This window comes from Patiria miniata, unplaced genomic scaffold (genome assembly GCF_015706575.1).
Source record: "Patiria miniata isolate m_02_andy unplaced genomic scaffold, ASM1570657v1 HiC_scaffold_5, whole genome shotgun sequence".
Lineage (NCBI taxonomy): Eukaryota > Metazoa > Echinodermata > Asteroidea > Valvatida > Asterinidae > Patiria > Patiria miniata.
In genome coordinates this window covers 7,282,228-7,299,874 of record NW_024037072.1, presented here as the reverse complement: position 1 = coordinate 7,299,874, position 17,647 = coordinate 7,282,228, and the positions used below count along the sequence as shown (strand labels likewise).

General features: G+C 40.3%; 3 protein-coding genes across 12 annotated transcripts in view; 2 read left to right on the top strand and 1 right to left on the bottom strand.

The window, feature by feature from the left end:
- Positions 1-10,174, top strand: part of LOC119741977 (cryptochrome-1-like) — a 31,305-nt gene extending 21,131 nt beyond the window's left edge. The window contains exons 6-12 of one of the 2 annotated variants that reach the window (XM_038217963.1): positions 462-632; positions 2,703-2,808; positions 3,166-3,200; positions 3,771-3,928; positions 4,819-4,916; positions 5,057-5,170; positions 6,378-10,174. In XM_038217963.1, the coding sequence (XP_038073891.1) occupies positions 462-632; positions 2,703-2,808; positions 3,166-3,200; positions 3,771-3,928; positions 4,819-4,916; positions 5,057-5,170; positions 6,378-6,853 (1,158 nt within the window). In that variant the 3' untranslated portion in view covers positions 6,854-10,174. Of the gene's footprint in view, positions 1-461; positions 633-2,702; positions 2,844-3,165; positions 3,201-3,770; positions 3,929-4,818; positions 4,917-5,056; positions 5,171-6,377 lie in introns of both variants that reach the window. The other variant, XM_038217962.1, reaches the window with a different exon arrangement.
- A 125-nt stretch (positions 10,175-10,299) lies between these two features.
- Positions 10,300-13,058, bottom strand: LOC119741976. 6 transcript variants are annotated; one of them, XM_038217957.1, is made up of 2 exons: positions 12,991-13,058; positions 10,300-11,554 (listed from the first exon to the last, which is right to left on the bottom strand). In XM_038217957.1, the coding sequence occupies exon 2, from the start codon at positions 11,509-11,511 to the stop codon at positions 10,843-10,845; it is 669 nt and encodes a 222-aa protein (XP_038073885.1). In that variant the 5' UTR covers positions 11,512-11,554; positions 12,991-13,058; the 3' UTR covers positions 10,300-10,842. The 6 variants fall into 6 exon arrangements, with proteins under 6 accessions (XP_038073885.1, XP_038073889.1, XP_038073883.1 ...); XM_038217961.1 differs by having other exon boundaries at positions 10,300-11,536; positions 12,991-13,042; XM_038217955.1 differs by lacking the exon at positions 12,991-13,058 and adding an exon at positions 12,117-12,371.
- Positions 13,059-13,077: 19 nt separating this feature from the next.
- LOC119741975 (zinc finger protein 227-like) lies at positions 13,078-17,597 on the top strand. 4 transcript variants are annotated; one of them, XM_038217953.1, is made up of 3 exons: positions 13,078-13,254; positions 14,744-15,563; positions 15,975-17,597. In XM_038217953.1, the coding sequence occupies exons 2-3, from the start codon at positions 14,799-14,801 to the stop codon at positions 16,764-16,766; spliced, it is 1,557 nt and encodes a 518-aa protein (XP_038073881.1). In that variant the 5' UTR covers positions 13,078-13,254; positions 14,744-14,798; the 3' UTR covers positions 16,767-17,597. The 4 variants fall into 4 exon arrangements, with proteins under 4 accessions (XP_038073881.1, XP_038073882.1, XP_038073879.1 ...); XM_038217954.1 differs by having other exon boundaries at positions 13,079-13,254; positions 14,744-15,020; positions 15,528-17,597; XM_038217951.1 differs by having other exon boundaries at positions 13,079-13,254; positions 14,744-17,597.
- Positions 17,598-17,647: the final 50 nt, after the last annotated feature.

The window sequence follows — 17,647 nt, the reverse complement described above, 5'->3', positions numbered from 1 at the left end:
TGCAGCTTTCTGTATTTTGACAAATTTTGAAAAGTTACAAATGAAGCTCATTTTGGGTAAATTTTGACACATTTCCTGAAGACATTCATAACCATGATGACAAAGAATTTCACTCCACTTCAGACAGAAGTTTGTGTATGTGTTTTTGGTTTGTTTTTGGTTTGTTTTTGGTTTGTTTTTTGTTTTTGTTTTCTTTTGCGTTGTTGTTCGTTTTTTTGGGGGGGGGGGGGGGAAGGGGCGAATAAAATCAATTCACCCACATTAGAAATTACCACTGAGACTGGAACTAAAAACAAATTTTCCTCATTTTTTTTATCACAAAACTGCAACTTCTTATATGATCTCTTGCTCAAGGTTGACAATACGTTGAACACAAAAATCCCCCCACCTCTTCCAAAAGAAAAAATCTTTGCATGCAACGTCCCTGCTATTGTCCGTTTGCTCTCTCTTCCATTTTCCAGACGAAGAAGACAAACAACATCCCCCTGTTCCTTCACGGTCAGCTGTACTGGCGTGAGTTCTTCTTCACGCTGGGCTACGACAACCCCAAACTGGACGAGATGGTTGGCAACCCCATCTGCATCCAGATTCCCTGGGAGAAGAACGAGGAAGCTCTGCAGAGATGGAGAAATGTAAGATTAATGTGTCAAGAGCATTGTTGTATTTACTCAAAAGTATTTCATCACAAGTCCTAACAAGTACATCACAGGCCAATCACAAGTCATACAGTGCCAAGTCAAGACACTAACTATTCAATGAACTTTAAAGACATTCCTTTGTTATTGTTTTTTCCCTGCTAATACTTGTAGTTGGACAGCTTGTCTTTTCACTAGATGCTACATTATTATTATTATTATTATTAATCATTTCTGGTAATGAAACCAAGGATTCCTCAAAAGCGCCCTAGGCACTGTAGCTCGCAAGCCTGAAGAAACCTGTGGAGAGAAGACAATGAGAAGAAGTTACAGTTTTAGAGGTGGGAGGAAAGTACCGCTACGCCAACCTGACTCCCCATGCATACATGTCTTGGCAGTCCAGCACTGAACCCAGATTTTCTGCTCAATATGTAAAGAATTCTAAAGTGGCCTGAGTGATGCACTACATGTTACTACATGTCTCATTAGCTACATGTATTAAGAGATTCCCGATTGCCATTTTCAAGGGTTTCGGCATGGGCCTTATGCACAAGTTGGCCATTTTTGTCGTGTTCCCTGAATGTATTTCATTGATTGTGAACTGTTGAATGGGATGGTGCCAGACTATTTATTCACTATAGCCTCACTTTCATTTTTGTTTTTACAAATGTGGCATAGTGCATTAGAGTTTGTTTAATCACAAATTTTACATTATTCATCAGAGCAGACTGGTATTAATTTGTAACGTCATTGCTTTCATTTCTCTACACAAGTTCCAAAAATGAAGATTATACCTCACTCTTAATCCAATATGGCCGGATCGTGAATAAGGCCCATGACTAATTTTGCTGGCGTTGTGACTCTGGATGTGATCCCTGGCTACATTGCGCAAACGAGTTACTGGCTTCTAAGGCCAAAAAAAAAAAGTCTCCGGTTTCTGGTATGCGCACGCGTCGCCGTAGCCATGCGCGTCGGCAAAATGAAAAAAGTTTTTTTTTCAATACAAGATGATGTTTCAAAACCGCCAAACTCACTGGTTTGACTGGAATTCTGCTGCTGCACAATTTTAACGTGTTTTTAGAAGGGGTTATGATCGAGAATAAGATTTATGTGGCCTCTCTGGACTCCCATATATTTGCACTAAGTTTAGTCGGGCACCATTTGCAGTCATCAGCCGACATTTGAAGCCAAAAAAAAAAAACAGGTAAAAAAAAAAAGAAAAACGCGTCGCCGCACCACTTTTGGGGCAAGCTCCATACCAGAAACCGGAGACTTTTTTTGTGGCCTAACTAGGGCCCTTGAACAAAGATATTGACAAATTGGGACACTACCAACAAAACGCTGGATAGCTCAGCTGGTAGAGCACTGAAATAGTGTTCCATAGGTTGCAGGCTCAAATCCTGCACAAGTCAGGTTTCTTCTTTGTTCAACAAAATATTGATTGAAAGGAAACCCAGTCAGTATTATTTATGGTTTATGTAAAGGATTTTTTTTAAATCTTGTGCACCACAAGCTAGACATGGGGGATTCCCCTAAACCTTTCATTCATTCATTCATATTTCATTCATATTTATTTCCACTTAATCATTTGAAGGGAAACGGTTTAAACAATCATTTAGATAACAGGATAAGATTAAGCGGTGGGCTTCTCCAAAAAGCAAGCTTGTCAAGTGGAGAAGTCCATTATGTGTAGAAAAAAATATATATTAAATACATTTGTACCTTTAACTTAACTACACAATGAAGTACACTTTAAGTTACACAAACACACATATACAAGGGACCAACACAAACGGGACAAGACAAAACAAATCAAGTACAATCAGAACCTACATGGGAAATCATAAGAAGAATATGTTCACAGCAAATAATAAGTAAAACTAAAATTAAGCATTAAGCATTATTGTAACTTTCCATAAGCAGAGACTTTAGCTTCTTCTTAAATAAAGGCCTACTGTTGACAATTCTAAGAGTTTGATTGAATGAGTTCCAAAATTTGGGGCCCTGATAATGAATGAACTTTTTAGCTTTAGCAGTACGTACGTTTCATTTGACCACCCATTGCAGGGCCAGACTGGGTTCCCATGGATCGATGCCATCATGACTCAGTTGAAGCAAGAAGGATGGGTGCATCCTGTGGCTAGGCACGCTGTAGCCTGCTTCCTGACCCGAGGAGACCTGTGGATCAGCTGGGAGGAAGGGGCAAAGGTGAGGCAGTTGGTTGGTCTGTTTGCATGTTTGTCTGTCTGTGAGTGGGATTGCAGCAAGTTGTGGCTTGTTTCTTAATGAGAGGAGATCTATGGATCAGCTGGGAGGATGGACTCAAGGTGAGGCAGTTGGTTGGTCTGTTTGCATGTTTGTCTGTCTGTTAGTGAGATTGTAGCAAGTTGTGGCTGGTTTCTTGATGAGAGGAGATCTTTGGATCAGCTGGGAGGAAGGGGCAAAGGTGAGGCAGTTGGTTGCTCTGTTTGCATGTTTGTCTGTTTGTTAGTGAGATTGCAGCAAGCTGTAGCCTGCTTCCTGACCCGAGGAGACCTGTGGATCAGCTGGGAGGAAGGGGCAAAGGTGAGGCAGTTGGTTGCTCTGTTTGCATGTTTGTCTGTCTGTTAGTGAGATTGTAGCAAGTTGTGGCTTGCTTCTTGATGAGAGGAGATCTATGGATCAGCTGGGAGGAAGGGGCAAAGGTGAGGCAGTTGGTTGGTCTGTTTGCATGTTTGTCTGTCTGTTAGTGAGATTGTAGCAAGTTGTGGCTTGCTTCTTGATGAGAGGAGACCTGTGGATCAGCTGGGAGAAAGGGGCAAAGGTGAGGCAGTTGGTTGGTGTGTTTGCATGTTTGTCTGTCTGTTAGTGAGATTGTAGCAAGTTGTGGCTTGCTTCTTGATGAGAGGAGATCTATGGATCAGCTGGGAGGAAGGGGCAAAGGTGAGGCAGTTGGTTGGTCTGTTTGCATGGTTGGTCTGTTTGCATGTTTGTCTGTCTATTAGTGGGATTGTAGCAAGTTGTGGAATTATACTCGCTATCAACCTAGGATTTATGTACCATACTTAACATTAGCAGGATACCCAAGATGACATTTATACCGATTTCCACCCTCACTAATCACAGTGTGATTTTCAATTCTTCTTTTGTCCACAGGTATTTGAGGACCTATTGCTTGATGCTGATTGGAGCGTGAATGCCGGCAACTGGATCTGGTTGTCCTGTTCCTCGTTCTACCAGCAGTTCTTTCATTGTTACACCTTCTGCCCGATCAAGTTTGGTCAGCAGACAGATCCCAATGGTGACTTCATCCGGTGAGTTCACAAAATCAGGTTTTTGAGTCTGTGGCTTTAGTTCTCAGGCTTCGACTTCAGTAAACTTTAGACCATTGACTTTGGAACTCTGGCTCAAAATAATTTGGTACATGTTGTGCTTTTGGGAGATAAAAGTCTATATGCTAAGTCACAAATTTGTAATAAATTGTAAGGTGAAATACTACTGGTGTTTTTGAGTTGCCTGTGATTTTTGGAAAACAAGAGCAGACACACTTCAAGTGGTGTAGTAAAACTAGCCTCCTGAGATGATCCATAAAGCATTCTATTTTTCACGAGGCGAAGCTGAGGGAAAGTAAAATGCTCCATGGATCACAGAGGGAGGCTAGTTTTACCACACCACAAGATAAAGCAGTCAATATTTGTTTTATAACACCTCTCCCACAGATTCTGCTTGATTTTAAGCAATAACTGATTAATTCAATCTGAATACAATTAAATTTTCCTCTAATAGAATATGAGATTAATTGAAAATTAACTTGCACTTTTCCAAACTACCCCTTCACCTTCACGAACTGTTTGAACCCAGCTCTGTAGCGCTAGCACTTGGGAACAATACGCACAACGCACGCACCCGTATGCATTTGCACACAATGTGTATAGTACTTTGGTTGCTACGGGTATAGTACCAAGGTTGCTGCGGGTATAGTACCTAGGTTGCTGCGGGTATAGCAAGATAGCAAAAATAGCGAATGCCATGTGACTTACTCTCTGCAAATCAAGATACAGAATCTGTGGGTGAGATGTTATAAACTAAAATACGTAGGTTGCTGGCTTGATAGAAAAATGACCTAATGATGGTGAGATCTATTTTGCGATGTCCAATCTGTTTGGTCTTTTGTGTGACTTGGAACAATTTCTTCATATTCCAGAAAGTACATTCCAGCTTTGAAGAACTTCTCTGCCAAGTACATCTGCAAGCCATGGACAGCACCCCTCGAGGTCCAGGAACAGGCGAAATGCATCATCGGTAAGAAAAAAAATTAAAAAGCAGTATCTTACTTGAAAAATGTTTTTTAAAAATTTAATATTTAAAACTTGAAAGTTTTGTAGCATTGTTTCTGTTCCTAATGGGATTTCAAACACATTATTTGATTTTTGTGTCGTCAGGTAAGGATTATCCCTTCCCGATGGTCGACCACAACGAGGTGATGCGCAGAAACACCGAGCGGATGAAAAACATCCTGCAGAACGTCTCCCAAGCGCCAAACTACAGCTATAATGGTAAGGAACCTGTCAAAATGTCACAGGTTGCTGACATGCCCATGGGTGTGCTGAGTGCTGACCATGGCATGGCTTCATCCGTAACTCCGGAGTCATTTTAAAGTCTCTGTGAGGTGTTCTGCAGGCGCGGTTCTAGAACCAATATTTTGGGGGGGCTAGCAGGGTGGATCCATATTTTTTTTCAGGGAGGCGTGCTGAAATGTAGACCGGTTATTTTCTCCAGACACTTAGGCCTCCGAAAATCAATAGGTGGAGGGGGGGGGGGGGGGGGGGGGGGGGGGCTTATGCCAAATTTTCAGTGGGGAGCGCCAATAAAATCCTAAAATCATTCACACTATATTAACTACAAATGCACCCTTGTCACGACTATTTCTTTAGGGGGAGACTGTTCGCATGTACATCACAATCCTTCTTTTTGCTAATGCAACTTTTTTTTACGGACTTTATTTTTGGGGGGGCTAGATAAAATTGGGGGGGGGGGGCTAAAGCCCCCCTAGCCCCCCGTAGAACCGCGCCTGGTGTTCTGGCAAAATGAGACGGAACTGGGCAGAGGTCGAGATGAGGGTTTGCGGGTATTATGGTGGAGAATATAAATTAAAGTTGAGATCAACATCTTCATTTATATCATATTCATCAATTTGCAATATTTTCAATTATGCTCTGTATTTAAATTCATTCTTTTATTTTGGGAATACCCTTTCGTTGCCCTTGATTGGATGGGCCCAGTCAGGACACACAGTAAAGGCAAAAAGATTGCACGTTTGCACACGTGTTACACACGTAGATCCACCCATGATTGTTTTACATACGCTATGTGGACATTCCTTTGTTTTCGTGTAGTTAAGAAAACTCGGTGCAAAAAATAATTTTACTTAAACTGTGAAAACTCTTTCAACCCCCATTGTTTTTTGATTTCCTTGAATGATTCTCTTCATTCTGTGACGGATAACCCTAACCCGAAAATGCCTCTAAACCTGTTTTCCAGAGAGGGCGAAACGTTATTTGGACACGGCTTAGTCCACATAATGTCAACACAACCTGCATCATGTGGACATCTTTTGTTCACATGTCCATATAGTGACTGTAAGACAAACTCATTCATACATGTCGCCCGGATGTGCTGTATTCACATAAAATCTCACTCTATAGCATTGAGAAAGCTTAGTGGTACTTTAATGTCGTCCATTTCATTTTTTTTTCTTCACAGAGTACATCACTAGCATTCCGTCTCTCCCTCAGTCATCCAATAGCATCTGGGTACCGAGCATGTCGCAAGAGCCGCAGCCCAAAATGCTACGTCTGTCCCAGGATTCCATGCCCATGATGACACAAGACAACATGATGTCACAAAACAACATGATGTCACAAAACAACATGATGCCGCAAGACAACATGATGCCACAAGAGAACATGATGTCACAAGACAACATGATGTCACAAGACAGCATGATGTCTCAAGACAACATGCTGTCACAGGACAGCATGGCCATGCTGTCGCAGGACGACGTGCCGAGTACCAGCGCGTACATTGTGACGAACCCATCGGGCATGCTGACACTAACCAATCCCTATGCCTGTACTATGACTCAAGAGAGTATGATGGCCCCTCAGCCTTCCCAGAATGCACTGGGAACATCCTGGAATGACCCCAATAGTCTCGCCAATCAGTATTATAATCAGTGATGGGTCCAGATAGATTGAAGTAGCATGTTAGTCCACTGCTATTAGCAAATAGACCTTTATCATGCTGCCACCATTTTAGTCATGTTCCCTGTATCCAATAACAGTACTGAATGACAATTTTTTTGTGCAAAAAGGAACCAGACTATATTTCCTTCCAGCCTCGCTTTGGTTACGTTGATTTGAATGGGAAAGAATCAAAATGGCTGCAACATGATAATGGTCTATATCGGCTCAGGAGTAACATTGGACGTCATTGATTTGTGACCTTCATCTTGCAGAGATGAGCTACCTCAAACTGATGTTAAATCATGAAATAATTTCGTTTTTAGTTTTTAGCAAGTTACATTTTCTGAAAATACATTAAAGCTTTTCCCAAATTGTCCTAAGTAAATCCCCCCTTCTCCGAAATCTGGTCTGAAAGTTGATTTTCAGTCACGTATTCTTTACCCCCTCCCCAAGCTTATCTTAGTCTAAAACGACGGGTTCAGGATTTGGATACATGTACAGTATATGTAGCGCAACTCCTTTTATGATGTAATTTTATGAATGCCGTTGGAATAATCTCTACCTTACGTATATATCCGATTTTTTGCTAAAAGATTAAATTGATCTATATTTTGATTGGAGTATCTTCCGAAAGATTATGAAGAGAAAGTATGTCAAAAATTCACAGAATTGTGACGTGTAAATTTGCCTGCTATCCTATCCCTAGGAATATGTCTAAAGGCTGATTGAACATAAATACACATGTACATGTATTATGTAAAAAATAATTGTGTTGAAGCCCGAACGATACTTCCTTCACACGGGTTATGTATAGTAAGAACCACTTGTATATTTGGTGTCTAATTGACACAAATTGTAAAAAAAAAAATGCTAAACAATACATAAAGATAAATATTACGTAAAATAATTTATAACAAGCCCTGAACGATACGTCCTCAACACATGGTATGCAACATATTGAAGCATAGAGTTATTGTACATTTGTTGTTAACTTTTCACAAGATGAGGTATATTTGTTAATTTGATGGTGGAGGAAATTTCAGAATGGCAGTAGAAATTAGTACAAAATTTGAGGCTTTGCACGGAGGAGAGAATATTTTCAGGCAAAATTTGTGGACACGTTTTCCTAATGCTGACTAGTCTTGATGCAAGGCGTTCTTAGCGTTTTATTCATGAGAGAAGGTACTGCAGCATACATGTCAAACATTGTGCAACAGAGGGCCTTTAGTGCCTTGGCCAATGAACTGCATGTGAACTTGCGGTCTGTTGGCATATTTGTAAAAAATCATTGTTTTTGCGAGTTGGTGCCTAGTCCGTACACTCTGATGTACCGCACAACTTAAGGACGTCCTGGCATCAAGACTAAATCTTGACCAAAACACTGAATTAAAAACCTTTTGTTCTTCTCGGAACCATTTCTCAATAGAAGTACATGTAGTCACTTCAAGTGGGGTAGAACAAATTCCAAAGTTAAGATGAACTCTCAGATGGTGAAAGAACCCTTATCTGTGTATGTCCACTTTGTTAGTACATTGTACACATTTACAAGTTTCATTTCAAGAATTTTAGGGTTAAGACGGTTGGTAATTAAAACAAAAATCAATTTGGTGCTAACAAATTTTGTGCTTCATGTTCTGCTAGCAGTTGACTAGGTATTTTTCTAAAAAAAACAGCAGACGTACCTTGGTAGTATTTGCTATTGGACACGAGAGGGTTAACATAACATTTTGAAAGTGAAATTTCTAATTTCCTACCAAATTAGAACATTAACAATATGTGTAATACAGCCACAGAGATAAGATGTTGCATTTAAAACTGGTGATGTCCAAAGGGTCATTGTATTCTTAGAATTACTGCATTTGGGTACAAAAGCCTACAATTCTTTTTGGAAACACTGGTTATAAATCTGTGTGTATGTGTGTGACCAAATTTGTTGTGGTATTTTATTTAATTGTGTGCTAACTTGGTGAATTTAAGAGCAGGGTTATCTTCGGTAAGTACATGTATATTCAGCATTTTTTGTTACAAGTAGTGCATTTGGGTACAAAATCCCAAATTTCTTTTTGGAAAACTGGTTATCTGTGTGTGTGTGTGACCAACATTTTTGTGCTATTTTGTTTAATTGTGTGCTAACTTAAGAATTTAAGAGCAGGGTTATCTTTGGCATGTATATTCAGCATTTTTTTGTTACAAATAGTGCATTTGGGTCCAAATTTCTTAAATTTCTTTTTTTGGAAAAACTGGTAATCTGTGTGTGTGTGTGAGACCAACGTTTTTTGTGCTATTTTGTTCAATTGTGTGCTAACTTGTCATCTTCGGCATTTATATTCAGCATTTCTCAGTTCCAAATCAGTAGTAAGTGGTTTGCCTTTCCAGATATTAGACAAAATGTTTTAAGTATTGTTTCAGTTCAGGGTATACATTCTTGGGTACATGAATTATTATTCTCAACCAAACTGATTTTCTTCGTGAAATAAGGGTCCACAAAATGTCTGCTGTACACTCTGGTCTACCAAACACATGAAACGGCTATAATGAGTGCCCCTATTCCTCAAAAATTGGGATTCGTCATATTATCATAGAGCACTACACAAAGTTTCAACATCATTGTGGAGGATGTGTTATAAGCGATTATTGTTTTATTGAAGCATTCTTCTGTAATAAATTGATTCATACAAATTGCACCAAATATTAATTCCTCTGTTTTTAAGGCAGTTATTACGTTAGGTTTTATTTAGGCGAAGTTAACTGACATTCTATATACCACCGGTACTTTTCCTGTACATTTTTCTATGGACCAAATAGACAGTAATTTGAGAAACAACAAAAAGGCAAAGCAGTGTACAGAATAAATTTAGAATAGCACATTTGTTTATTTGTGTAAAATGTGTATAACACATTTTCGATATTAAGTTGACTTCTTCCTTGTGCGTGAGGAAATTTGGACCTTAAAACTGTCAACATACTAGCACTGTTACTTATGGTATTGCCTACTTAAATATTTCTTAAATAATCTAAAGCTATCTTTATTTTAAATTAGTTAACTGAATATTTACTACAGTTTTCAGTTTCTAATGAATGATGAACAGTGTACACTGCACAGTACAGAGCATGAAGTATTTTCCTTAAAAGTTAAAACCACACTGTACATGAAATTCACGATTTGGCATTTGCACACTTTGTAAAAGTTGACACATTATGTATTCATGACCAAAAAAAAACTTGTCTTGTGGAAGATTTGACATTTCATAAAAATGTGATGATTCACTGGCACCTAGTTTTAATAAAATCTCTCACTTTTTGTCAGATAAAAAAGAATTTTTGTTCTTTGTTTTTTTTTCATACGAGTAGGGTAATGTTTCACAGAAATTTTTAAAAAGGTACAAATGTCATAACATTGACACGGTGTTACGTCCGAAATGACATTTTTGCTCATATTTTTGGCAAAATACATTGAAATGATTGAAAACTTTCTGCAGTAATGAAACACCCAACAACAAATATTATGTTGAGCAACTGCTAACAAGGCATTCGTGCCTTTCTTAATAATATGGTCATATGTCACACATTGTTCCCCAACCGGGTGGAATGACCCATATAGGACTCGGGACTGGTACTAAATACCTTGTGAAATTATTCCACCTCAAATGGTGTCTTTTGGAAGAAAACATAATTGAAGGTGGTTTAAGAAAATGTGCCCGTAGGCAGAGTTATAATGTTTACGTGCATTAGCAATGGACCTGTACATCAAAATGTCCTACTCCTGAAGGCCAGTCCTTCTCTGGATGTCTTTCTTTGTATTGTTCTTCATTGTCATTACCGTGTATTGGTAATGTGCTTGGCTTTCACCTAGCAGGATATACGCATGAATGTATGAATGGAAATATAAAGACAAACTAAAAATGTAGGTTCACCCCTCTATCTGGGACCACACTTTCATAACGATAAATTTGGCTTTTCTTACACCTGAATTCCATCTACAGTTAAAGTTTGCTATCTGAAGTAGGCTTCTGCTGCTTTTCGACGGAAATTTTCTCCAGAGATGCTCTCACGTTATCCGGTAATGGAACTGGTCTGTTTGTGTCAGTGTTAACAAAGACATGAACGCAATGTCCGACAGCACAAGCAGTCAAAGAGTGGTTGGCGAAGTTAACTTTATCCATCCAGGAACCCAAACCAGGCTCTGTTTTATTTGAGGTACCGTCGGGGGCTTGTTGAGATAGTTCGGGGAAAATGGCGACGGTGTAATGTATGCTTGACCGACCGATATGCGAGATACATAACCCAGCTAGAGCAACCTCTGGAAAGCTGACGGGGGTTCTGTAGCTGCAATCCGTATGCACCATGAAGCCTACCGTGTTGGATGTCCTAAGATCGGTGTTCAATCCGCAACACTTGATGAGATAATGGTTGATGACGGTGTCAAAGTAGGAATAGTAAGTCGCGTTGTTGACATGACCGTATTGGTCGTTGTCGGAAAATCTCGTCTGTATCTCCAAGAAGTACTTGTAGTAGTCCCGTTGCCATGGCAACTCGCTGTCATCTTTTTTTGCAGAGGTATGACATTTCCTCAGATTCGTCCCACAGGCGAGGGTGATGGGTTGAAATTGTTTGACTCTTGCGACTAGCCTATGGTTCATGACTTTCAGCATGTTGACTGCACTTGCCGAGGTCTGCCTGCATAGGATGAAATACCTGCAGAAAAACAGTTTGTCATTTTAAGGAATTAATAGGCGTCAGTGGACTGAGGGTGCTTTAATTCTCGCCACCAAGTTTGATTCTTCGGCAAGATTACCATATGCGAAGTTCACTAATTTTCCTCTGTATTGACTAACAAGCCCCCAGATAGCAATTTCATGTCATCAAAGTCAATTTTTGAGCAGTGAGAAAATACAAGCATTTTCTTAAAAAACACTTAGAATTTTTCAGTCCAATCTCATAGGGTTTGTACACAGGGTGTTGAGTGAACTTCGTATATGGAAATCCTTCTGATTCTTCACCTATGCTTCACAGCTTATATAACGTCTGATTTACAACGCCAGATATGATTCGAACTTAAGTGCTAAAAAACATGCAAAACAAAATCCAGCCAGCTTTTCTCGCTCTTAACCCAGCAAAATTCTCAATACCTAACCAAAATAATACACATGGGAAATTATGGGGCCGACATTTTTGTGACAGGAGAGTTTTGAGGTTGAAAGAAAATGGACACTTTTCTGCCATCGCAACTTCAGAATACTAACCTCTGAATACTAACCTCTGTACTGATGATGACATCACACTTTGTTTACCTGTTTTTTTTAATGATGAATAAGCTGGAGTTACTTTACTTCTGGAATGAGCAGCCTTCTGACTCAAGAAGTAGAGTTACATGTACCTCAGCCCTAGCTGGAGTTACCGGCCCTAAATTGTATCATTGGGTTGTCATTTAAACCCAATGATAAAATTTAGGGCTGGGTAACTCCAGTTAGGACCAGGTTGTCATAATTTAGCCCCATAAATGTGGCCTATTTACTGGACTGCCTCCGTAAACATAGGCCACACATCCACATGTACAAAAATCGTGTCGACTTTGCCAAATTTTGATTTTCACATTTAGGCTTACTTTGTAGTTTTTTTTGCTTTAGAAGCATTCTCACCCTCTATATAGGCTAATCAGAAAGTGCTGCCTTTTTCAGATGTATATTTTTCGTGAAATTTGCAGATTCATTTTTACACGTTTGCGTATCAAAATTTCAACATGAAATTTCACAAAAATTAGACATCTGAAAAAGGCAGCACTTTCTGACTAGCCTATATAGAGGGTGAAAATGCTTCTAAAGCAAAAAAAACCTACAAAGTAAGCCTAAATGTGAAAATCAAAATTTGGCAAAGTCGACACGATTTTTGTACATGTGGATGTGTGGCCTATGTTTACGGAGGCAGTCCAGTAAATAGGCCACATTTATGGGGCTATGATGAGCTGATGAGGGCTGAGGTAGTGCGAGTAACTTGGACCCAACTTATCGCCTTTTTAACATTCGGACATGGTCTGGCGATAGTAGGGTCCAAGCTACTTTAAGGAGTACTGTTGGTAATCGTTACAGTTTACGAGAAAAGCTGGATAGGATAAAATAAAATGACAAACGTGCTTTCTTTGTTTATCACTGCAGCCAGTTTCCACTTTGGTGGGCGTGCCCGAAAGACTGGTCGAACTCGCACTCTTGAGGGCGCTCAGTCACTTATGTGACCGACCGACCGACTTCCAGCTTGTGCGGGATTGCGCGATGTACATTGCAACTCCTGTTTTATTTTCAAAAAGTTGTTGCTCAGGGAAAAGCTAGCCTAGAACTAGGCTACTTTGGAGCGAGAAGAGAAGCATTATTGGACACACCTCACTGAAGTTATAGAGGAAGGTACGGTAAATATACAATGGATTGGAAAGAATGAAATCACCGCAAGAACCAATGTCTTTTGTCATGATTGTTGATTATACTATAGCCCAGGTTGGACGGAGTCTTCATTGCAATTCGACTGACGTCCAGGATGAGAATTCTCTACATAAGACCACCCAAAATTTGGACCAGATTTTTGTTACGTTTTACCTCGTTACAGAAGCTTATTTCACGCCTACATTTTTATGTGTCCTTCTCTATTGACCCAGGGGTTCAGGAATTCCATATGTGATGCTGACCTAGTCCTAGCCCCATAAATGTGGCCTATTTACTGGACTGCCTCCGTAAACATAGGGCCTTAGGCCACACATCCACATGTACAAAAATCGTGTCGACTTTGCCAAATTTTGATTTTCACATTTAGGCTTAGTTTGTAGGATTTTTTTGCTTTAGAAGCATACTCATTCGACTCCAAGGCTCCGCGCCTCCACGGCTCCATGCCTCCATTAATATGGATATAGATGCTTCGTTCTCAAAAAAATGTAGTCCTGGGATCATTCATATGGATATCCCACCGCCGAGAATTGCGCCCTCTACTGGCGCGCGACTCTGCAACTCCGCGGCTCCGCACCTAGTACCTCCGCGGCTCCAGTGCCCCGTCACAAGTGCGCTCTTTCTTCCTTGAGAAGACAAGTGCAATCGCTGTACTTAACACTTTTTACGCGTCTGCATATTATTGTACTTTATGCCCACTGACCCCGGCTTGATCCAAGGCTCCAAGTACATAAAAAAAAAAACCTTGCTCTGGCGTGGCCCTGCAGGTAGTTACTCCCTTTGTAGCATTTAGATAAGGACAGAGACTTGTCTTTGACTTAACACGAACTGATTCACATGCTGGCGGCCATTTTTTCCTGCTCACATGAATGAGTGGTGAAATTCTTGAGCATGTGCATGTAACACAGTCCCAATTTCAATTTCCACTGCAGAACTTTTCACAACGGGGTGGAGGGGGGGGGGGGGTTAAAAAAAATCCCCATATCGAGTGGTTGACAATACAGACAATACATCTTTAAGCTGGGACGTACAAACACCAGTGGATAAGAACTCAATGTTTCTATTCTTCAGGGAAGCTTGAGAGGAGGAGGCTAGGGGTGCCCATTTCCTCTTTAGTTACCATATCTTTCTTAAAATTCATGGATAAAATACAATGAGTAGTGTAACGGGAAGGGTTGTCTTATAAAATCATTTCCTTGGTTTTAAAAAGCACGAATGTTCCCCCCCCCTCCCCTTCCAGTCCATCTTCAAGTACAAAAGGACAATGTTCTGGCTGGTATGTATATCTAACTGAGATTATGGGGACAGTGTTTAAACCGAAAGAAGATTATGCTCAGTTTCACTTGAATTCACTTCTTAGTGCAAAGGCTTTTGTTCAACTTTCTCTGAAGGAAACCTTTGCCACTCTGAGGGAGGTTTTTAACACACTCATACTTGCCCTTTTTTTACCATCCAGGAGCCCACTAGCACTTAAAGCCGTCTTACATTCTTGGAAGCCTGTATTAGCTACAATGACTGCTCCCAACAAGACCAACAAAAATGATGTTCCACCAGAGGGCACACAAAAGAATAGCACTAACGAGAAACCATTTGTTTGTGACATTTGTGGCAAAGGCTTCTCGCGTAATGACACCTTACGACGTCATCGGAGGATCCACACGAGGGAAAAAACATTTGTTTGTGACATTTGTGGAAAAAGCTTCTCGCGTAATAGCACCCTACAAATACATCAGATGGTCCACACTAACAAGAAACCATTTGTTTGTGACATTTGTGGTAAAGGCTTCTCGCATAACAGCACCCTTCACATACATCAGTTGGTACACACTAATGAGAAACCATTTGTGTGTGACATTTGTGGCAAAGGCTTTGCTCAAAGTGCTGACCTAAGAAACCATAAAGTTGTCCACACTGAAGAGAAACCATTTGTTTGTGACATTTGTGGCAAAGGCTTCCCACGTAACAGCGCCCTACAAAGACATCAGAGGATCCACACTATAATAGAGAAACCATTTTTTTGTGATATCTGTGGCAAAGGCTTCTGGAATAAAGACGCCCTACCAAGACACCGGTGGATCCACAGTAGCGAGAAACCATTTGTTTGTGACATTTGTGGCAAAGGCTTCGTTCAAAGTAGCGACCTAAGAAAACATACAGTTATCCACACTGCAGAGAAACCATTTGTTTGTGACATTTGTGGCAAAGGCTTCCCATGGTACAGCACCCTACAAATACATAAGAGGGTCCACACTAACGAGAAACCATTTGTTTGTGACATTTGTGGCAAAGGCTTCAATCAAAGTGGCCACTTAAGAAGACATATGGTTGTGCACTCTGGAGAGAAACCTTTTGTTTGTGACAATTGTGGCAAAAGTTTCGCTGAGAGTGGCTACCTTAGAAAACATATGATTGTCCACACTGGAGAGAAACCATTTGTTTGTGACATTTGTGGTAAAGGCTTCTCGCGTAATGACTCCCTACAAAGTCATCGGAGGATCCACACGAGGGAAAAAACATCTATTTGTGGCAAAGGCTTCGCTGAGAGTGGTGAGCTAAGAAAACATATGATTGTCCACACTGACGAGAAACCATTTGTTTGTGACATTTGTGGCAAAGGCTTCTCGCGTAATAGCACCCTACAAATACATCAGAGGGTCCACACTAACGAGAAACCATTTGTTTGTGACATATGTGGCAAAGGCTTCTCGCGTAACAGCACCCTTCACATACATCAGTTTGTACACACTAACAAGAAACCATTTGTGTGTGACATTTGCGGCAAAGGCTTTGCTCAAAGTGCTGACCTAAGAAACCATCAAGTTGTCCACACTGAAGAGAAACCATTTGTTTGTGACATTTGTGGCAAAGGCTTCCCACGTAACGGTGCCCTACAAAGACATCAGAGGATCCACACTATAAAAGAGAAACCATTTTTTTGTGATATTTGTGGCAAAGGCTTCTGGAATAAAGACGCCCTACCAAGACATCGGTGGATTCACAGTAACGAGAAACCATTTGTTTGTGACATTTGTGGCAAAGGCTTCGTTCAAAGTTGCTACCTAAGAAAACATACAGTTATCCACACTGCAGAGAAATTATTTGTTTGTGACATTTGTGGCAAAGGCTTCCCATTGAACGGCACCCTACAAATACATCAGAGGGTCCACACTAACGAGAAACCATTTGTTTGTGACATTTGTGGCAAAGGCTTTTCCTGTAACAGCTCCCAACAAAGACATCGAAGGCTCCACACAAACAAGAAACCATTTCTTTGTGAAATTTGTGGCAAAGTCTTTGCTCAAAGTGGTGACCTAAGAAAGCATACGGTTGTCCACACTAAAGAAAAACCATTTGTTTGTGACATTTGTGGAAAAGGCTTCACACGTAACAGCACCTTACAGATACATCAGAGGGTCCACACCAACGAGAAATCATTTCTTTGTAACGTGGCAAAGGCTTCGCTAAGAGGGGTGAACTAAAGAAACATACGGTTGTACACACTAAAGAGAAATGGTTAAAGGCATCCTACCAAGACATTGGAGGATCCACAGTTATGAGAAACCATTTGTTTGTGACATTTGTGGCAAAGGCTTCTCGCTTAAAGGCATTCTACAAAATCATCGGATGATCCATATGAAGGAGAAACCATTTGTGACATTTGCTGTGAAGGCTTCTCGTGTAAAATCACCCTATAAATACATCAGGAGGTACACACTAACTAGAAACCATTTGTCGGTGACACTTCTGGCAAGGGCGTCGCCCAAAGTGGCGACCTAAGAAAACATACATGTACAGTTGTCCACACTAACGAGACACCCCTTTGTTGGTGACATTTGTGGCAAAAACTTTTCACAGAAATGTTAACTTCAACAAAATCGGAAGGTCCACACCAACCAGAAACCATTTGTTTGTGACATTTGTGGCTAATGCTTCTCACAGAGAAGTAAAACTCAACAGCATCAGAGAGGTCACGCTAAAGACAAAACATTCGTTTGTGACATTTGCGGTAAAGCCTTTGTGCAAAACAGCATCCTACAAAGACATCAACTGATTCACACTAATGAAAAACCACTTACTTGTGACATTTTTGGCAAAAGGTTTTCACAGGGAAGTAGTCTTTATTATCATCAGAGGGTTCACACTATTGAGATACTGTTGTTACATTTGTGGAACAGGCTTCTCACAGACATGTTATTCAACAACATACGATGGTCCAAACTACATGTATTTTTAATATGAGGAACCATTGTTCACTGTTTCTTTGTGACATTTGTTATTATTCATCGGCATAATGAAACAAGGGAATCATTCATACGTGACATTTTAGAATGTTATTAACCCTTGAACACCCTTAAACAGT